Source organism: Numenius arquata, chromosome 6, assembly GCF_964106895.1.
Source record: "Numenius arquata chromosome 6, bNumArq3.hap1.1, whole genome shotgun sequence".
Classification (NCBI taxonomy): domain Eukaryota; kingdom Metazoa; phylum Chordata; class Aves; order Charadriiformes; family Scolopacidae; genus Numenius; species Numenius arquata.
In genome coordinates, this window is record NC_133581.1 from 53,719,201 (window position 1) to 53,742,142 (window position 22,942).

Sequence of the window (22,942 nt, forward strand, 5' to 3'; positions counted from 1 at the left end):
CCATTACTAAGACATAGACTGGCTCTTAACTCTTGAAATATTCATATCTTCTGTTTTCATGCTAAATGTAGGAATTTTCAGCCCCAGGCAGGGCTTGGAGAACCAGTCCAAACAAAGGAAAAGATGTCAAAAAGAAACACTAGTTTTGGAAAACCAGCAGTCATGACATCCTGACTGCATAAACTCATGGCCTGTGAAATATTGTCTTATAATGGGGAAAAAAAAACTTAGCACGCATTTATTTGTTGGTAAAATTTGAATTACACATTCCAATAACACCTAGCAATTTTGTTGCTAAACCAAACATAGCCAAGACTATTTTCTATTGCATACCTTGCAACTCAGGGCCCAGCGTGGTAATAAGTGCATTTAAACAGCGACCAAGGCTTTGGTGAACTTCAGTGTGAGCAGGAGGCACAGTCAACAACAGCATGAGAACAAGAGATAAGGTGGGTTCCACGTGCACGTGATACAAGGGGCCAGCTAAATCTACTACCAGGGAGAGAGAGTGCAGCGCCCATGCCTGTAAAATAAGAGCAGCTGTCACGTCATGTCTATACGAGAGAATAAACATAAGATCTTCTTAAAATTTGATAGTTCAAGTGAAATTTAGTGATTAAGTGTAACAAAAGTTGCACTTTTAGGCTTCAAAGGGAGAGGTTATGTGAGGTATACCTAAGAGGTTGTGAAGTGTTATTTTTACAAGAAAAAACTTATACTCCAGAATATAAACCAGTAAATTTGTAACATAACATTTTTCAGTAAGTGACAAGTACCTGCACATCAGGAGAAGTGCTGTCCTGAGATAAAGTATAAAGGATTCCAACACATGCATTCAGGTGCTGAGTAGAACCTATTCCTCCTAGGTACCTATACAGACATCCCAGAGCCAAAGAATGACCTGTTCTTGATACCACATCCCTAGCAGATTTTAGCCTATTAATTATAAAGAAAGAAAGCTGTTAGTGTAATCACCAAGACTGATACTATGTAATAAGCACATCTACAAATTGAATTTCTAGCATATAATCATCAAAATATTTTATTAGACATTGTTATATTGCTGAAATTCTAAGTTCATTTATCATCTCTTATCTGAAGGAAGTACCAAAAATATTATAAATATAACTAAATAATGTTGCTAGAACAGCAGCCAATTTAATTGATTTGAAAATCTACACACTTACTTACACATTCTTCTTAAAGATCAGCATAACCAAAAATCATAGAATCGTAGAATGGTTTGGGTTGGAAGGGATCTTAAAGATCACCTAGTTCCAATCCCCCTGCCATGGGCAGGGACACCTCCCACTAGACCAGGTCGCTCAAAGCCCCATCCAGCCGGTGCCTTGAACACCTCCAGGGATGGGGCATCCACAACTTCCCTGGGCAACCTGTTCCAGCGTCTCTTCCTAGTATCTAATCTAAATCTCCCCTCTTTCAGTTTAAAACCATTACCTCTTGTCCTGTCACTACACTCCCTGATAAAGAGTCCCTCCTCATTTCTCCTGGAGGCCCCCTTTAGGTACTGGAAGGCCGCTATAAGGTCTCCCCGGAGCCTTCACTTCTCCAGGCTGAATAAGCCCAACTCTCATGCAGAAGTCAGGCAGTGCTTTTTCCTGTTAATTTCTTAAGTGACATCAAATTAATAAGGGAAACCAGCTTTTAAAAATTATTATCATAATAGGGGCCAGGTAAATTTCTCAAACATTTTTATAAACTCAACCAGTAACTTACCAGACTTCTTTTTTTTTAAAAAAAACTTACTTGTCAAAACTGACTTGTGCTAATCCAGCAGTGAAGGCACTGTCAGAAACCACCTGTGCCAATCTGGCCAAACACTCTGCAGCAGCACATCTTAGGAGTGGATTATTGCTTTCCAAGGCACCCATTACCAATGTCAGGGCAGACTTTCTAACTTCTTCTGGACCTAAATTTCCCTTGCAGTTGGCCAAGTGCTAAAATAGATATTAAACGTATTAATCAGCAAGGCAGTATAGTAATCAGAATGTGTTTTCCCTAAAAAAGGGAAAAATTAAAACTGACTCTTCAGCACTTAACAAAAGTGCAACATCATAAAAAAATATATTATCACAGAAAACAGGACTGATCTCCACCTTGACTGTTAATCACAATAAGAACTTCTGTGTAGACACATTTGAACCAACAGATGCCATGTTTTAGTAACAGAGAGAGCGAGAAACAAAGGAGAGAAACAAAGGAGAGAAACAAAGGAGAGAAACAAAGGAGAGAAACAAAGGAGAGAAACAAAGGAGAGAAACAAAGGAGAGAAACAAAGGAGAGAAACAAAGGAGAGAAACAAAGGAGAGAAACAAAGGAGAGCAGAGATTTACCTTTAAGGAAGTAGAAAAGGCTGATACAACATTAAGTTGTACTATTTGTTGCCGTGATCCTTTTGTTTGCTTTATGGAATTCAATAGCTGCTCTAACACCTGGAGCCTTAAACAAAACCAGAAAGGAAACCACAGAATTAAAAACTTAAGGAATAAAGTCAAGCTTTTTTATTTTATTTTAAAACACATAACAAATCCTATATATTATAGAAACAGAGATGTAACAAATCTATTACTCTAACTCTTGAGCATTTTCCTTCAACTGGCATCTACAAACTTGTCTACTACAAAAAGCATTTCTATTCCATATTAGAATAGGTAACTACTCTACAAACACAAACTTTTTGCCTTTGTTTCCTTATGACATATGTATTCACAGATAATCACTAATATCTAAGTAGCATCAGACATGTTATTGAAAGGAACCGTGTATGGGAGTGATGCACTTTGGCTTACAATTGAGAAAGGAGGAGAGAAAAGAAAAAGAAAAGGAAAATGCAGTTATCTGCAGCAACTAGTTCAGGTCTTGAGAAACAGCTGAAGAAAACCAACTGCAACCTGGTGACAGCAGGGGCAAAAAGCCCAGACAAACAGAAAGAAAAAAAACAGTCAGTGAAGACAGAATAAGGAAGGAAATGCAAGTCAGAAGAACATATCATAAAGCATGTGGCAATTTTATTGCAGGAATGCTCATATCCAAACAGCTGCCTCGGGATTACATTAAATCCTGAGTATTCTAAGCAGTGAAGACATCAAGACTCACATGGTGAGCATTCATCCCTTACTGGAAATTGAAAAAACCATTACCACCTATAATGACCATGATCTGAAGTCTAACTACAGGTGGCTTTGAAAATATAAAACTTTTTAAAGTAAATAATAATCGATTTGCTCCAATGCTGCATTCAAGAAAATTACCAGCAGCGCACAGAATAAGCAACAGCATGCAAAAATCCTGAAGAATTTTGTGCTTCAGCAATCAGTGTGCTTATAAATGTGAAACAACCAAAATGCCATGTGTGCAGTAGGAAGATACGTACACACAGACAAAATCAAGAGAAGTCTGTGATCCCTTTCAAGCACTCTTGTACTTTGACAGAACTGTGTTAAGATGCACACACTTGTTTCTTCCCATCCGCTTTTTTTAAAGAATGAGGCAGGATAAGGGTTAAATTTTACTACAGCTTCCTACTCCTTTTGTCCCTCTTTGGTTCTAAGGCATTTGGTGATTATGTATTAAGCACTACAATAATCATATAATAGCTCTTAAAATAACTTCTATTTTGATCTGGCTATCGAAACAAAACATTATTTTTCTTGGTCAACAGAATTTATCATAATGACAGTAACCTCTTACTGGATGTGTCTTTTCAGTGTGAGTAACTTTAAACAGAAAGTCTAATAATTTGTTAGTCCAAATTATATTATTCAGATGATTTACAGAATCCACTTATACAATTCAAATCCACTTATACAATTCATTATTTTTTCAGAATTGTTTTAATCTGTGTTCAATCTCAAACACTGTGACCATCTCTTAGCAGCTCCCAAATCCCCCAACAGTTACGGTTACTACTGTACCTGTGAGATTCTGCTACATGGGAAAACATAACTCCAAAGAGACGAGTTGCTGCACTGATAACAGATAATACAGGAGGTAGCGGTTTAGGTACCGAATCACCTTTTACAACTTTCTCATAAATTGAGTAAGGGTCATACTCCAGGCTGCCGCCAGCTATGCTGTTACCTAAAAGGAGCTGTAAGAAAGGCAAAAAAAAAAAGTGATAGCCGTATTTTTGATCAAGTCAAAACCAACCCTGACCCAAATAACCAGAATTGTATAAAAACATAATACCGCCATTATACCAGACCAAAAATACCTGCTCTTCAATAAATCGGTGGTCAGTCTCCTGCAGTAAGGGACCAAGTAAAAGGAGATCATTCTCATGACAAAGAGGTGGAAGCAAGAACGTAGAGGCATCAATCTGGCTATCTGGGACAGTCAAGTCAGTCACTAACTCTTTTAGAACAGCACAGAAGCTTCCTTTAAATTAAACGAAAAAAAAAAAAACAAAATTTTTGGTTAATTACTTGCCACAAGCAAGTACTGAAATCTATACTGAATAGATGCTGAAATAGCAACATCCATCTAAAATTTTCCTTAAGTATTCAAATAGTTAATTGGAGAACACTCTGACTACTAGGGAAATGATGGAGCACAAGTTCAGAAAAGCAAACTGAGCACATCGAGCAATCCAGAAGATGAAAACCAGAAGCCTTCATCTTTACAGAAGGCATAATGGCTTGCAACTGATAATCCAGTAAGTTAGTTACATTTACAATTCAAGTAGAGGCGAAAAGGCAGTTACAAGCACAGACGTATTTTCTTCCATTTCCTGAGAATTCGTGCTGTGGAAGGTATTACTCAACCACACAGGAATACTCAGAGCTGGCAAAGCACATGTCATTTAAGCCATCCATAAATTTGATAAATAACCAAAAGCTGCAGAATGTACTCCCTTATTTCAGGAGTCTGCACTCAAAGCAAAGCATGAGGAATTTACTGTAGGTTACATTATGATAATTTACAGTGGTAGTTAAAACTTTCACATACTTTTGTACATAATATTTCAGAGAAGATTGTACATTATACATAAACATTAGGCATTCCGAGTCAGACTATTTTAGGTTATTAAAATAGTCCCCGCAGTGAGAGAACATTTCCAGTGCTGAACGACACGTGATGAGAAAGGTCTGGCTTATCCCATAAGTAAGTTGTGGCAAAAAACACTGCAGAACTGATCTTAAAAGAATGTATACAGTCATTATGCAAATATTACATAAGAATTTACCTCCAGAGCATTAAGATTGCAAAGTAAAGTCCTCATGATTTGAGACATATCAGCATGAAGGGGGGCTTAACTCCACATATCCAGTTCTTTGCATTCAGTTTTGTTGTTAGATGATCACACAATTACCCATTTGCACTGAAGTTGCTTATAATTTTCCAACACACAGAAGTTCCCAAAAGCGGGACAACACGGTTGCCAGCACCTCGCGAGCACGAGCAGAACCATTTGTACCGCTGGAGCTGGTAGCTGCAACCAGCCATTTTACCCTTCCTGAGCCTTGAATCCATCCTGAGAAAGGTGACTTCCTCCCCTCTGCCCCCAGACTCCTGTCCCCATCAGCCTCCCTCCCCTGCCAGCCTCTGCTGCTTCGTCTGCCTCCCTGACTAATTAGCAAGCAGGTCATTTTCCCAGAAATGCTTAACTTGAAGCTAAATGCAAAAGGTTAGCACTATCAAATATACTCCAAGATGCACAGATAGTGTGTGAAAGAGACAGAAATCGAGCCTTTTAAAAAAACCACAATAATTAACAACAACTAGAAACTGCTCTTTCATTAATTATTATAGATCACAATTAAAAAAAAATTGAAAAACCCCCTTTCTATGAAAACAGCTTTTCAAATAGAATTTAATGGAGATACTCAGCAATTTTTAACCAACGTAACACTTATTTTAGTCCCAGACACTTGACCATGCTCAACACGTCAAATAATGTTATTGCAGTGTAAAGCAATTCAAAATTCTGGGCCAGAGTGCTGTTCCAGCATTCTAGCTATTCATCTCAGCCTATTAAGAAAGAGAAGTGAATGCTTGTATTCAATTTTATGGTTTAGACAGTGGAACACAACAAGCACAAAAAGCTGAAGAATGAAAAGAACCCTAATGAGTTGTCTGACAAAACACATTAATTTCAGACCATAGAAAACATCAACAAATCTAATAATTAAAATTCAAACTACTGAAATTATTTGTGTGAAATTATCAATTTGGACATTATAATAATGAAATTGTTTATATTAACTCACAGGAAATAGATTTTTCAGCCTAAAAAACGTGAGCACATCAGCGTCCAAAACTAATGACATGTGAAAACAATCAAGAATGTATATCACCATCTTAGAAACAGAACTTGCTTTTCCCAGCTTAACAAGTTCATATGTTGCATCAGCTAAATTGCAGCCTTAACCCTTCACAAATGACGAAAGGCAGCACTAGAACGTTTTTCACTGATGTTCAAGTTAACCTAATACATTCTTGTCATATCTGTCTGCTGAAATAATGCAAAAAATCATCTACTACTCACAGTAGCCTTCATAATTCTGCTGTTTGAACAGATACTGATTTTTATTGATGACAGAAAGCAGGAAGAGAACCATCAGAGAGGCAGAACGAGAGCAGGAAAGCACCAAACAGAGCCTAAACAAGTTCTAGTATCTCAGGCCTCAGAAATGTAAAGGTTTGAGTCAAGAAGGAGGCTTGGAGCTATGAACACAGAATCTGTTTTCAACCATTTATTTTGCTGGGTATTTTGTTTTGTTCCTCTTCGGCTAAAGAAAAAAATCTTTGCAAGTTACTTGCAGATACTAAAAGCTTGAGTTACAACTCCTAGTATATGAGCCCATCACTGATTTTCTCAAAAAGAAACACCTTGCAAGTTTCTAGTCTCTGGCTAACTACCCAGACTGAAGAAAATGAAAATAAATCAAACCATGAACCAGTGAAAGCTTCTCATTCAGTGTGTCACTCCAAGCCATGCAAAATGTGCCAGGCTGTGCAACACAAGAGTACACCTACTAGTCTTCCTAGTGATAATGACTAAAATTAGACACCAAAAAAAGCACCCTGGGTTCCATAATCATATCGTTTCCCCAATAATTTATTGTAAAAAAATCCATATAGTTTCTGCATGAAGCTGTCATACTGGAAATAATACAGAAAGAAAGTATTTATTTCAAGCTTTACCTTAAAAACATTTTTGGCATTTCTAAATGATGCATACTTACATGTTGAAATATATAACAGACTCTGAAAATAAGCTCTGGCAACATATGCATTTCCATTCTTTCCCCACTCTCATAATGCTGTATTACAAACAGGTGAACAAATCTGAGACTACACCTGTCAAACTACTGTTTGGATTATAAAGCTATTTGCAAAGCTTTCATCAAGATGACCACTTACAAACCTTTTAAGCTTTTTCTTTATTTATTGGTTCTACATTGCAGCATCCTCAGCTAGGATGCTCTCTCACAAGATTCAGACTTTACAGATCACACTGTAAAATACTCTATTTTTCAATAAAGTTAGATTATATGCAAAATTCCCCAACAAATCAAGAAAGCACTAAAAACCACCCACATCCAAATATTTGTATTCTATAAAACATTGCCCCTGTAATAAAAGAACCAAAGAAATAACTTGCTGTAAGGGATGGAGGTGTCATTTTCAGTCTTTTAAGTCCGAGTCACAAATGAGTATTATGCACTATGCTTCAAGTATTACATACAGATTTCTAAAGCGGCATCAGCTTTAAGGCAAAGGCCAGGGATTTGTCCTTATGAAGATTCCCTTGGCAGTTACCACTAGATGGAGCAGATTATTTGAGGAGGTATTCCCTCCGAGATACAGAGGACACAGTCAGTTCAGCGGCTGGCTGCCCACTATTCTCTCTGTCCTGATGAAATACTCTGTACTTCTCTTTACAGCTGGGAAACACTCTGGTTCCTTATTTCAGTCCACACAGTACTCTACGGCAGTTGTTATAGTTGAACTGTTAGACCTGTCTAACTACAGTGCAGTTATTGGATTAGAGGATTAGATTTTAAGTACTGCTAGTTATGTTCTGCTACAGAAAAGTGATAGTATACCCAGATTTTTAAAAATTTTTTTTAAATACAAATTTTTTATCCACAATCTGCACAGAATCAGATGAATGCATCTGATATATATACGTCTACTTGAAGCAATTAAATTAATTTCATTTAAATTCTTTTAATGGACTGTATTAAATTGGTTTATGCTAAGATTACACCTTTTGGATTTAGGATTCAATGGAAAGTAACACAGACATCAAAGAAAGTAAATTTCTCAAGTAGTTTAAAATTGCAAGGTTGTCTATATTCATGTTTCAACTAAAAATAGGAAAAAGGTCTGGTATTTGTAATGGGAGAGGGGAAAAAAAGATCATGAACGCTACCTTTTCAAAACTGTAGTGAACTCACTACAGTTTCATCAAATCTAAACAGAGGGAATAAAATTTGTTTATTAGAAAAGCTGGAGCTAACCTTTGCTAGCTGAATAGATGTTGAACAAAAACTTTAAAATGAGCCCATGGCATTTTTAGCCGGTATCTCTTTTAAGGAAATACGTACCTTCATAGGTCTTTGGAGGCAATACTGCTAGTAATTCATAAAGCTTATGTCTGTAAACTGTTGACGGTGTTTTTAAAGAATTTCCATATGATTTATATATTGAAGAAAGCCTTAAAATATAAAAGCACATGAGAGATGTTAAAGACTTCAAGTATTATGCAACACCCCAGTTACATTTGTACTGCTCTACTGAATAATTTTAAAATCTATACATACTGTAACTGCAGTTTTGATTTGCGTTACCAATAGTAGAAGCAAAACAATGCTCTGACAGAACCTCCCAGGACTCCATTCCCAGTCATTACTTTTATTTAATACTAGAGAAATAAATAAGGCTTTCTATTGCCTTTGATTGGACCTATATTTATTGTAATTAACTTTTTTTGTGGATATCTCTCTGTATATTTGCATTTAGAGCCTAAATACATTAAATCACTACCTATTCTGAAGGCAAAAATTTAAAAATTATAAAACCCTCTCCAGCTCAGCTCTGAATCTAAATATTAAAAACTTTTTGTCTGAGCACATTCTTGAACTTTGTTTTTCATTTTATAAATAATGATCATGCTTAAATATGAATGTGTATGTTTGATTTAAAAAGCAGAATAAACCCACTAACTTAAAAGCATGCAATAATTTCTTCCCTAGCTTTTTCTACGTGAAACTGGAATCTGCAAAATACATTATGCCAGCTAAAATCTTCAGCTATCCAGCTGAATTCTATAGGCTAATTTTTGTACTTTAAGAAGTAAGTTCTTTAGAAAGTGCACTAAATCAAATACAAGAAGATTGCTCTGTAGCTTTTCAAAACCAGAATCTCATTTAACAGTTTGATACACACACTTACTGTGTCAATAAATCAACAGCACTTGGAAGAGGAGGAAGAAGCCTCTGAACAACTTCATCCGTAAGAAGACCAGCACAGTGGGAAACAAAGCTTTTGATAGCTAGAAAAGGAATTGGATTTTAACTTACTAAGTGTGAGATATCTAGAAGAAAAACAATCACATTCTTGAAGTAATCACATTATTATCTCACTAATAATTTAAAGTAGAATAAAGCATGTAAAAAAATTTTATAGTATTTTTACCAATAATTTAAGAAACTGACAGAAATCTCAAATGGAAAAAAGTCATATTTACAGATGCGCTGTTTTGGTGTCTCAGCTTGGATGTTCATACACTGACTTTTCATTGCATATTTAAATGCAAGCATTTTTTACTTTTTGTTACCAATTGAGCTATGGGATTTAATTCAACTTCATGATAATTCCATGATAAAAATAAGAAAAAAAAAAAACGGGAGAAGGATGATGATCAGATGACCCACTGCTTACTTCACTAGTTTTCTATTTAAATTTAGCTTAAGTGCTGTACTTTAAGCAACAACATATATACATGAGTATTTTTCATTGTTTACAGAAAATTAAACTTGAGGTAGTAGTTCAAAAAGCAACTGAAAATATCCTATTTTCAAAAGCAAAATAGAATATTTAAAGGTTAATAGTTTAAGCTACTTCTAGAATGAAATTACTATTGAATTACATAATTTCTGATAGATTTCACTAGTGACAGAGTGGTGATCACTATACTAGGGTTCACATTTCTGCAATGCAAAGGAATCTTTAGTACTCTAGAATATGTAACTGAAACACATTTAAGTATTTGAAGATCACTGGAGTAATCTCTTGGAAACCCAAATTCACAGTATTTCATAATGAAAACTTTAAACCTACCATACAGCAGGCAAATACACAGAACTTTTTACTGGCTGAGAACTGCAACTTCTTATTGTAATTTTTACCTGAGTCTTCCCACCCTCACAAGTGTGTTTGACTGACTCACCAATTCTACTTCGCTTACAGTAAGTCAGCTATTAGGAAACAGAACTGCTATTTACCAGATATAATAGAGTCTATAAACAACAGAACATACCCTGGTTTGGGTCTTCATTCCTTACTTAAACAAGAGAAGAGCAGCAACCCTCACGACATCATTTACTATTTGGAAATCAATTGATAAGAAGAACAAGAGGAAAAACCCTCTCGGGTTTTTTTGGTTGTTTTTTACAAAAAATGAAACACATGTACGTAGACATAGATATACAGGTAAGTATATATATACATATATACAAACACATGTGTTGGGGAGTGAATACATCCTTTAGCATTCAGTGAAAAAAAACACAACATGAAGTACTGTTGTTCTTTGAGAAGGAAAAATAAACAGCCAAACTATAAATACGCAGAGAAAGACACGGTAAATCCCACTCACCACAGAGAGCACCAGCACGACCTTCCAGTGTTACTTGCCAGGTAAATGAATCTCCTCGTGTCTTCTCTGTTTCCAAGTCTTTAGGAGATGATGGAAAGATGCACTTCCACAGTAACAGCATTCGTGGCAGGTGGTGTTGGACAACCGCAGGACCTGTAAGTGTTGACAGTTGTTACACCAATGCAAAGATCAATAAAATTAATTTGTTTCTTTGGTTCTTTTATCTATGTTCACAAAATCATTACAGCTGTGAACAAACATTATGCTACTTTCCCAACTGTCTCAGATGTCTTTTCTCAAAGGTTTACTGTCTTGGTACTCCATTACAATTTTCATATGTAACTACATACCCACTGGCACATTTACAAGTATGCCATCAAGCCACCTATAATCTCTGTTTTACTAAGTACAGACCCTGTGGATCACCAGCATAGAAGAGATGTAATAAGCAATAAATAGAGATGTTCAGAAAAGTTATGGGTTAATGTACAATCTAAGAAAAAACTGGGAGCTGTTGGGCAGAAAGAATAGCTGAAAACATGAAAAGTGCCTTAAAAGTATGAACAAAACAGATAAAATACATTCTTCATGAGTAATTTAGTTATCACAGTCAATAATCTGACCACTAACAAATATCAGAAAGTTCTGTAAGTTTTTCAAATGCCTGACAAGAGGGAAATACAAATGATTAGCTCATTTTGTTCTGGGATAGATCTTAAAAAATATCAGTGTCATTCTTCACGACCACAAAGACATTTGGTTAGATTGACTTTGAAATTTATCTTCTATATTTAATTAATAGAGGTCCCACCCAGTCACTGTTTTCCAGACATTGCTCCCAATGAACTAATAGCAAATTTGGGAGAAACGACATTTTTATTTTAAATTTTTTTTCTAAAAATTCCGATTGACCTTTTTTTTTAGGAACCATTTAGCAGTGCTAAATTAAATGAAACATCAAAAGAACTAAAGTCAGAGAAAAAAATACAGAACAGCTTATTTTAGTTTAAGAACAATTGTAGAAAGCTACTACCTAGTGTCATGAGGGCCGCTATCAACAGCCATCCAGCCTGTGTTCGCTGCAGTGAAATGCGACTGTTCTGAGAAGCAGAACACAACAAATCCTCTGCTACTGCCATGATGACCTTCAACGTTAAAGAAAAAAAAAAACCAGAGTATCAGCATCATAGTAACTACTACCGGATTTTTCAATACTATTTGCTGCAATACTTAATCCTATTCCAGTGTCCCCAAATAGAAAGCTGTCGTCTCACATTATAGCAAGAAACTTGGGCTCCTGAAGTTGCAATGACCAACTAGTCTGGGATGGCTTCAACAGCTCCCGTGGGGTACTAGGTAATGTACTTTGCTGCTCTGTCCCCTTCTTTTATTAGCAGTAAAATTAGAGCTGATAATTCTCACAGGAATATGTGTGGTGAGGATAAAAGGGTTCTGATATTCTGTTTATGCCGCTATGTAGAAAAAGGATAGCATGAGACCTACAAATTAGAGCTCAGAAGAAGCGATGAAAGGATTAACAATCTTTTTAGCCCTGTTTTAGAACATGGTCTATCATTATCTCTGACAGTTTTTAATCAACAAATGGCATGACTAAACAAAGAAGTTAGAATGGTGTGGTATGGTTAGAATTAATCCTATCTTAGCTTCTCCACAATAACTGCATGTGCCTACTATTATGTGCTAAATGCAAGGTGCCAATCTGTGCTTGTTACCGAAGCCACCTAGAATTTACATGGAGGAACACACAGTGTGTCCATGGACAATTACCACAGTATGGCTACACTTCAAAAAGTATTCTGCAAATGGCTTGCTTCAATTATGTTTCATATAAGCCAAAATAAGTATTTCTTACATCTTGCATTATGTCTGGTTGCCAAAACAAACTGCTTGTAAATTAGTGTTACAAGTAAAAAGTGTCATTATCACCTCAGTATAGCAAATTTCCTTCTATAATTTTTTTTTTCACAGTATAATTTATTTGGACAATATAGACAACATCCTTCCATAATTTATCTGAAAAATTATGAAACCTCATAAAAGCTTGCACATGAAAGTTTGGTTCAGAAAAGTTTGAAGTTTATACACTTCCAAAACTTAATGAAATATTAACAGTCTGAAAATATTAGTTTCCCCAATTCCATAATGTTACCAGATGGTTGCAAATGAAGACATTTATTTTGACAGATTCTTGATGGATTTAAAATATTTGATCCTAAAATTAAAATGGCACCCCGTTAAAATATACTACTAAAAATTACCAACAGCTTAGCATACTTAAATTACCTGTTAAACAAGCATCCTAGAAAGGATTTCATTTGATGATTTTTGACAATTTTTCTCTCTGTGTACTAGAAGAAACGTCTTATTTTTGAAGGATTTCTTTTTAATCTGAAGTGCAAGCACTAATACAGAACACTAAATATGTACAAACCCACTAATTATTCTGTTCTCTTGAATAGGTTCCACCTGCAACTTGAACCACGCTCTCAAAGGAAAATACATTATTATAAAACAGTTTCTATCCAGGTCACTACTGTCTACGTTTGATATTTCCTTTTCAAAACTGCTCTGTTTAACACTGGTCTCTTTCAGCTCCTCAGAAGAGGAGCTAGTCTGGAATCTGGCAGAATTCCTAGGAGAGAATGGAAAAGGGCTTTTGTCAACTCCTCTGTTCTCCCCCCTGCCAGCTCCGTACAGAATGCAGTGCTTCTCCCACACGTTTCTGTGACCTCCCATACCTCCTCCTGGCCCTATTTCATCCCATTCTATTCCTCTAAAAGAAATCTTTGTTAAGAATTATGTTTCTTTGTTAAACAGAAACTCAGCCCAACTTAGGTGTATAGTATTTGAATGGCACTTCTTATCTATATAACTGGGCAAATGATGATACTAATTTTGTTCTCTCCCCACAGTCTTTCAGTAATCACAAGGAAAAGTTTTTAAAAGCTAAGAAAAACAGGGATTTTTTGTTTGTTTGTTTACATTTATAAATTGTTTCATCAGTAGTTGAGACTTTGAATGTTGAGAACTGTAGCTAGCAATGTCTGTTGAGGAGTGGCGTGGAACTGTGAGTACTCAACAATGCTTGAAGGGTGGGCTGGATTCACTGTAAGGGACATTTTTCCTAATGTACTAAAGGATTCCTTTCATCTTACAGTGGTGTAATAACAAGAAAAAAAACCACAATCCTTGCGTCAGTGTGCCACTTCTTCCCTAACGTCTGCTGGCTCCAAAACAGGTATTTTCAGAACTGAGAATGTGTTTCTACATTATGCAGAGAATTAGCATGTACTGCTGGTATTTGTGTTGCACCACAGTTGTCCAACTGTGAGTAACTTCATGGATAATGTTCTCATTGAGATGGGAACAGCTTCTTCTCCTGGTCTGTATTTCTACATCTGCATATTCCTAAAACTGGAGAGCACAGTATATCCCGTCTGAGGGATTGGTACAAGCATCTTAGACTATGTTAATGCAAGAAAAAGGTAGCAGTGTGAGTGGCTAATAAAGTCGCAGGTGACATTTCCTGAGAGATTCACAATCCTGACACATGAGAAAAACACTTGCTTATTTGAGTTACGGTATGTTTCAAAATTCCCTTCTTGAGGAAAGAAAATATCTCACCAGTATACTGGGTTACGCGATCATGTCATAAAGAATACATGCAAATACTACTGCAAAAACATCAAACTGCCTACAAATAAAGTATTCAGACCATACCTTCCCTTTTCCATGTGGAATTCCCAAAGGACAGTGTTTTACTGCACCCAGCAAAGCAGCAACAGCAAAACTGTAGCCAGTTACAGCTTCTGGGGAGGATTTCAATACACTAAGACGTTCAATGCAACGATCCAACAGTAGGGACACGTAGGAGGGCAATGCGACTGCAATACAGCGTAAGCACCAAGCTGCTGTTAGTCTGACTGAAACGCTGGGATGAAGAATGACAGAAACTACTGCTTCCAGAACTCCTGAAAAATAAAATGCATAAACACACTTAAGAAACAGGCAAGCAGATTGCCAAACAAGCAAAAACGTATACAGAGGACTAGTGAACTTACCACTACCCAGTTTTTGTACTTCTCTTTAAAAAGCACTATTGATTTATATTGTGAAATATTTATCAAATTTAAATACCTCAATACTTGAAAAGAAAAAAAAAAAATATCCTGAATCAAAAGTAACAATATGGAGAAGGCCTAACATATTATGCAGTTATTCCCCAACATGCATAGAAAATATCTGTAAGTATTCTCAAGGAAGCAGAAATCCACACAGGGGAGACAGATACCCACTTGAACCCACCCAGAAAAAAAAAACAATTCTCCCTGCAGCTAAATGAAGGCTATTAATAAAGGTAGATGAAGATACTCAGCTCAATCAAACTGATTTACTATAAACATTACAAAGAATTAAAATACAACACTTAATGGAGTTAAATTTTATATTGATTTTGTTGGGTTTTTTTAAATTAACATACTAGTACAGGCTGGAGAAGATAGAGAACTCTTTGGGCAGTGCCTGAAGATTTCCTACAGCATGTAAGGTAACCAACTCCTCTTTTTTTTTTTTTTTCTTTTTTTATGTTTAGTGGAAGAAAACAGAGAAGGATAGAAGAACTAAGGAGGTCCAGGTGAGGAGACTGCATGCCAAAAGAAAGGTTACTAGTCAATGCCAGATAAAGGATCCCAAAGGATTTGAAAGAACTAACAGTCTAGCCAAAAGAAATCAGAGAAGATCACAGTGAACAAAGTAATATATTTTGTACTCTGGATTACAAAATAATTTAAGACTTGTACCTGTACTGGAGTCTTGCAGTAATGGTGCTGCTGTAGTTCCTAAGCCATGGATGAGACTTCCAAGTTCCTGAAGTGCACACACAAGCACATGCTGACTTGCTGTTACATCTGTCGTACTAATTCTTGTTTCCAAGTTACTGTCACTCATTGCAGCATCTGATAACACAACATAGGAAGATCCCCATGAAATCATTACCAACATGAAACAAACAGATCAGAACAAGGATTTTGCTATGGTAAATCTTTTTCTTTCCCCCTACAAGGATGATGGTGGGAGATCAGCAGCTCCTTTTGGAAGTTTTGTACAAGACTTTATCATGTAAGAGATGTTTTCTCCAGGAGAAATGCTCTTTTTGTCAATTAGGAACAAATGCTTCTTTTTTGAACCATCAGTAGTGTCAGCTGCTCTGAACAGGAATGCAGAATCTGGCTAGACGTAAATATATGTTTTTATATATATTAACTCCAATTTAACTTATTTTAGAATACTGTCTAGACTTTACTGCTGCATATATTTATTATTTTATTATATTTATAATCGGTTAGAATTCTATTCACCAAGAAAGAAGTGTTAAAAATGATGTTTACACTTGTGTGGGTACACACACGGAGAAACACAGACACACACACAAACAAATAACCAGCCCAAGTTAAAAACAAAGCAGTCCATCAAAAGCCCTCTACATTATTATGGTAATAAATCAGCAGTATATATTCTATTTCTGCAGTCACTGGATTAAGAAGTTGGACAATCACTTAAAAAAGGAAAAACAGAGGCCCAAATGGATAATCTTGTTAGACCCATACCCACAACTTTCTTCAGTTTCCAGATGGCCTGACAAATCTCCTTGGCAGCTGCAATTTGAGCTTTCTCCCCAAGAAGGCCTCCTACTGTAGCTCGAAGGATAAATGAAACACAGCGGCGACAGCCGATAGCATCCGTCTGACTCTGAATAGCCTTAGGGTGAGACTGAGACACCAGATCTAGAATATGGGAAAGGAAGGCAGAGAAGTTCCTTTCAAGCCATTGTGCTCCTAATGTAGAGACAAATACCACATATGCCTGGAAGAGATTTGAAAAGAAGCCATATTTTAGAGAAAAGTCATCTGGAAGCTCACTGCCAGTTATCCCACATAATTTTTTTTTTTTACTAATTTTTTTTTTTTTTTAAATCTCTGCCACATTGCCACAACTAGAACATCACTAAACTGAGACTACTTATACATTATGCATCCATAAATCATGCATGTTCTCATTTTCAGGTAGCTGCAATTTTTTTTTTTTAATCTATTTAAATAATTTAACTTACTATCACAACTGTACTAGCACTACTGCAGCCTGCTTTGTCTGTGAGTTAATTGAAGCTGCTTGCCCACGTTATTTCATTCTGGAGTGTGAGAAATGGCAGTTTACCCTGCACAGGCACTTGTTATGTAAAACATTGTGTTAGGTCTCACTGAACAACAGCTTCCAGCTATTTAACATTCTGCACGTGGAACCCAAATTTAATGTATGAATGCATTTTAAGAACTACTATGTTACAAAACTATAACCCATAACCCTGAGAGAATTCTGTTATTATAGGCTTTGAATTAAGGAATATTAGCAGCCTCCAAGCACTGCTCTTCTTCTCAATGAATTTTAATTGTTTGCCTTGCAATGGAGGTACCATAAAAAGACTATGTTTGTCACAACAAAGAGAAAGAATGTAGAGTCACTTTACAAATCTAATCACCACAAGACCATTTATTTGGCCACATAATACGGTCCCCTACAAATGCCTACCATATGCATGTGTTGGATTTTTTTTAATGAATACATGTGCTACCATCAAGAAAATGGAATACAAAAAATGAGAATATGCAAACGAACACACAAAATTCCTCATAAGAAAGTTCACAACTACTATCCATAGCAACAAACTTACATATTTGCCTCATACATACTTTGTCTCCTGTCTAATACTAACAGCGAAATCATTCACATAAAACAAAGCGAAGTACTGTAGATGGAGAAATTAGATCCTGTTAGCATCCTGACAAATGCTACTTAGGCTTCATAGTATGCCAGTACATTACTCCTGTTTTACAGATTTGAGAACTGAGGAATTTAACAGGACAAACAGACTTGTGAAGAGCCATACTGCCACGGCTACATTTTGAACCTGGCTGTGTCTTGAACAAATTAAAATTCTTCTTCCATAGGTAAGAAGGCATCTTCAGCGTTGTTCTTATTTTTTATTTATAATAAGCTGCAATTCACATAATAAATAATACATTTTATAACTGCAAGTGTTTTCTGCTCACAGGCGCTGATAAACATTGCACTATTTTAACCGTTCTGGTACAGTTAGTGTGTACCATCTAGCACAGGTACTATTGTGTTAACACAGGAATGCATGAAAAAGGAGACAACCTCCAAAAATCAGTACAAATAGTCAAAACACTGAACTGAAATATCTATTCCTGGAAAACTAATAAAACCACCATGTGTACAGAACACCCTAGGAGTCTGGCATGCATTTTCTAGGCAAATAGCTGTCAAGGTATTATTGTTCCCCAGTTTTTCTGTTTCTCTGCCAGAAGTTAATGCTTTCACCCAGCATGATCTGAGCACAGAAGACAATTTGTGAGCACTTTCTAGCTGTTCCAGTGCAAAGTCTGGCAGCTTCTATCATAATTCAAGCTAATTTACATATTTTTTGCACTGCAGAAGTTGAAATGCACTGAAAAACTGCCTTACTAGCAAAAGGGACGTATCAAGTAACTGTGGGGACTATAACATATTAAAATAATCACAGCTGTTTGATATGTAAATGTTCACCATGACCTTTACTCTTGATTCATAGGTTTAACATTTGAATATTTAGGTCTTAGCACACAAATGTTGTTTAAGATAGTATTTACAGGAAGAATTCAATCTGATATTATCTGAAAAATTTATACTGTTTTACTAGCCTGTATTATATGATCTGACTTCAGTCATGCTCAGTTAACAAGATTCTATCCTCTAACTGAACATCCTGGAACACAGCAAAACAGGTATTTGGGTTTTTTTCCACTAAATTCTGTTTTCCGTATTTTTCACGCACTTATTCAAAGCAGAACCATTCTTTCACAACAGGACTGGGAATGTCCCTATACAGAAGGGAACTATTCCAAGAACCCTTGTAACTTCTCCTTTCATTTTTAGACATAAGGTATTAAGTTCTAAATTTAAAATTTGAGTAAAGTACTTACTTATATCACTTAATTGAAATTCGTATCATGTGAAACTTTCAAAAGTAACACATATTTAATTTTGAAAATTTCAAACTGTCAGGTAAACAATAAGCAACATCACAAATCTTTTTTCTTTTATTTTTAGCATAACTCAATATACAAATCCTTATTTTAAATTACTTAAATTTAGTCACAGATACAAAAAAGAGACATATGGAGTGCAAAACAGTTACTATAGGATCATTTAGCAATCTCAGAAAATCATAAATAACGTAATCCAAACCTGGGTGACTCCAACTCTTACGTCTCTGCTGACTGAACTTGTGCCTTTCAACATATCACCACTGGCTCGTAGAAACCCACAACTTCCACGCAGAAATCCAGTTCCCAAGAGCTCCATCACTTCTTCCAAAGAGATTCTGCGGAAGTTATGCCTGGTGGATGCTAAGAATAGATGTAAATCTTTAGAGGAATAGCTCTGTAAAACTTGAGACATTAGAGAAGAAAAGTTTCAACTCTAATCATTTCAGAAAAAACAATTTGCACAAATTCAGTAGCACAATCAAATCCAAATACTGTTTGAGCATAATTTCACAACAGTAACTCAGACACTTTAGGAGTCACTGCTCCAGTGAACCACAATATTTCTCAGTTTTTCTGTTTCAGATATCTTTAAACAGCTTAGGCCATCACCTGATACATATACAGACGTTTACCCTCCCTAAGTATCCACGCTCCCTCAGCAAAAACGTCTGTATGGTTGACTCCTACCACCTGAAGATTCATGAAAGCCCTGCCTCTAACTCATTCCAGCTTAACCGTCAAAGGCAACCCTCTATTCCAAACTCCAAACAGGGAGGATTACCTTTCTGCTATGCTTAGCCAGGTAAGGGGCCCGGCTGCAAGTTCTCTTCGAAACAAAAGCATCTCACCTTAGTATTGAATTAGCTCTCCAAATAAATGGGAACAATAGAATATGTTTACAATATTCCAGGAAAATTATTTATCCTTAATTTCTATTCTGTTTTTTTATTTCTTGATAGAAAGTTCATATAAAATAAATGCTGGGACATGAGTGTACAAACTTTGCATGATGACTGCACACTGTACAAAATAAGTGACCTAAAATTTTCACTAAATTTTTCGTTCTCTTCCAAGTATTGAAATGAGAAAAGGAAGGAGAGGATTTGAGATAATCATGTCCAAAAAAACCCAAACCCAACCAACCCAATATTGGCAGGTTATTGGAGAAAAAGAAGAAACTTCAGGACTCTGCACTTCTTCATGTACTGCTCCCTCCAGTCTCCCCCAGCCCCTTCCAGCCCCCCTTAGCTTCTGTCTCACTTAGCTCTAACTTCTTTTTAACTAAAAAGAATCAAAATAAATAAAAATAACTAAAAAATAACCAATCAGTTTATGTGTTTCTCACATAACCGTATCTTAGCACTTTAGAAACACAACCACACTCCTTACAAAGATTAAACTACTGAGTCTATGAAGAAGTCAGAGTATTATTTTTTTTACTTTACTGGGAAAAGATGAGTGCTGGTTGCTTTCTGTAACAGTAATTCTCTCCAAAAGATTCTTAGAAATTATAAATCAAGACTTCAGAGTTTCCAATGCAAATACACAGCCTCAAGAATTTTGAAAGGCAGTGAAATCAGCTTAAAGGCATCTAATTTTGTGATTTGCTGCTTATTGCACCGAAGGTCTTCTCTGATGCCATGAAAAGCAGAGCAAACAGTCTGAATCACACTTACTCTGCATCCTGTTATATTTTGCTTAGATTACAGTTAGATATTTAGCTTTGCGCTCCTGAGATAGGACTGAAAATGCCCGGTCTGAACGACACCAAAGACTGGAGGTGTTAACTTTGTGCCAGGATGCTTCAGTTAGATCAGGTACTGTCTGTCAGCAGAAACTGTTACCTACTCTGTTGAGTGAACAAAACTGCAGGCTCATTTCTGCTTCTGATTCATACTGCTACATAATCCAGATGTGACATTGATGACTGTGAAAAAACAGCTTGGAAAGATATCCTTAACTCTGTTGTTTGACAAAGTGACACTCCCTCAAATCTTAGTGCTTTCTACACTGCTGAAATTAATCTTGCCTTGAAATTCTTCAGGCGACTAATTTCCCTCCATGTAATAACAATCTTGTAACAGAGAAAAATAGTTTTACCAAATATTTTTCTTTTTAAAATTATTTTATAAATAGGTAACACAACCAAACCCACAGCACTTCACAAGAAAAAAATTACAACAAAGACCAAACCAGAGATAAGAACAGCCAGACGAAGCTTACTTTGTGATTTTACTTTGGGCTTCAACAGTTTGAGAGTTTCTGATCATCTGACAGATTTTTTACAGATGAGGAATCAGCAAACATAGTACATACTTTACCTGTTGGCTGTTTAGATGTTAGAGCTCTAGCCAATACTGTGCCTAAAAGTTTTGAAACTGCTAATCGTACATCGTAGTTGGAACCTTCAAAGGATTTAAAACACAAAGTCACAACACTATCCAGATCTGTACTCCACATAAATACTGCTTCATTCTGCAGTTCAAGAAGACACTAGACAAAAAAGGGAAATAAAAATGTTTTGATGTGGAAAAGCACTCCGTACAAATTTTAGCTTGCTACACAATACACAGAGCTCTCCCTAACAAAACAAGCACGTTGCTTCATACTAAAATGACTTAAATTTTTGCAATATCAAAGAAATGAAGATAAGCAAACAATGTATTTACTGCTGTGTTCATCATCCATCAAAACAGAACTTTATTTAGAGAGCTTAATAAAACCAGCTATTAGAGCACTCTACCTTTGCAGCAGCGCAGCGGACTGCCATGGATCGATCTGTCAAACACGATCGGGCAGCTTTGTAAATATCTCTGTGACAGGGGATAGCAGCAGCTCCTAAACCCTTTAATATATTTTGCAAACTAAGCATGATTTCATAACGACCTTGAGACTGAAAAATGAAAAAGAAAAATGTTAAAGCTTTGTAACCCTAAGCTCCTTGGAAATACAAAATGCCAACTACTGAAATAGGTAAACAATGGTTTTGGTCTTTTAAACTTTTAGAGACCTTTTTATGTGGAAGTGAGTCAAAGCTGATATAGTGTTACAGAGCAAGTTAAGCAAGTGAAAATAGTAATTCTACAGTCTACTTGAAAGTACTCGCTAGCAGTTTAAAACTCAACACATGAAGTACAAGTTGGAGTAAAAATGTTCTCATTAATAATGGCAATTAGATTTTCTAGTTTATCAAGTTCTTTCATGAAATCAGTTTGAGAATAGCTATGATCCATCTGCTTATAGTCATATATCTATTATCTCTCTAGTAATTCTTTGGAATTTAGGTATTGATTTTTATCCTATGACTTTCCACATTTTTTCATATTTTGGTATCATGCACTTTCTCCTACTTATTGGTCCATCTACCAACAGTAAAACATCCTATTATTTTTCCAATCATTTTTTAAACATGCTGTTCCAATACCTCTGCATTCTTCATTGCTTTAAGCACATTCCCAACGGTGTCAGTAAAACTGTTTCCCAAAATTCTTCCCAATTTTTTGTATAAATAGCCCAAGCATACCACCGCAGCACTAAAACAAAAGCAAATCCAAAGACGCGTGAAAATGGATGCAGTAATAGATGAAAGGGATTAAGACGACTAACATAATCAATGGGCAAACAACAAAATAACTAAATACAATGTCCCAAAAAAGTAAGTGGATTATCAAAAGAAAAAAAAAAAGAAGAAAAAAAAAAAAAGTGGTCTGTGTGTGGCACATACTCACGCTTTAGGAGAAATGCGGACACAAAGTTTGGGAAAATAACTTGGATAATACATAATACAAGAATTCAGGTAATACAATCTTCCAATAAATTTTACAATAGGAATACAATTTTCATATCCACCATTAAATCTTAACATGAATTTCTAACTAAGCATGCCCTGCATCACGCAGTTTATGGCACGGTGCTACGGCAGATGCTGCTAGAAGTAGCCAGGGACAGGTTTATTTACAATTCAATG

At 36.0% G+C, this 22,942-nt stretch overlaps 1 protein-coding gene across 1 annotated transcript in view; it reads right to left on the reverse strand.

The window, feature by feature from the left end:
- HEATR5A (HEAT repeat containing 5A) overlaps positions 1 to 22,942 on the reverse strand; it is a 51,831-nt gene that overhangs the window by 23,323 nt on the left and 5,566 nt on the right. Inside the window, exons 3-19 of the mRNA XM_074148720.1 lie at positions 22,400 to 22,508; positions 21,719 to 21,868; positions 21,297 to 21,468; positions 19,175 to 19,335; positions 16,477 to 16,732; positions 15,670 to 15,825; positions 14,591 to 14,841; positions 11,883 to 11,994; positions 10,850 to 11,002; positions 9,424 to 9,523; positions 8,577 to 8,686; positions 4,235 to 4,398; positions 3,936 to 4,111; positions 2,355 to 2,460; positions 1,768 to 1,958; positions 777 to 936; positions 334 to 523 (exon numbers count right to left, since the gene is read on the reverse strand). Coding sequence (XP_074004821.1) covers positions 334 to 523; positions 777 to 936; positions 1,768 to 1,958; positions 2,355 to 2,460; positions 3,936 to 4,111; positions 4,235 to 4,398; positions 8,577 to 8,686; positions 9,424 to 9,523; positions 10,850 to 11,002; positions 11,883 to 11,994; positions 14,591 to 14,841; positions 15,670 to 15,825; positions 16,477 to 16,732; positions 19,175 to 19,335; positions 21,297 to 21,468; positions 21,719 to 21,868; positions 22,400 to 22,508 — 2,717 coding nt within the window. The remainder of the gene's footprint in view (positions 1 to 333; positions 524 to 776; positions 937 to 1,767; positions 1,959 to 2,354; positions 2,461 to 3,935; positions 4,112 to 4,234; positions 4,399 to 8,576; positions 8,687 to 9,423; positions 9,524 to 10,849; positions 11,003 to 11,882; positions 11,995 to 14,590; positions 14,842 to 15,669; positions 15,826 to 16,476; positions 16,733 to 19,174; positions 19,336 to 21,296; positions 21,469 to 21,718; positions 21,869 to 22,399; positions 22,509 to 22,942) is intronic.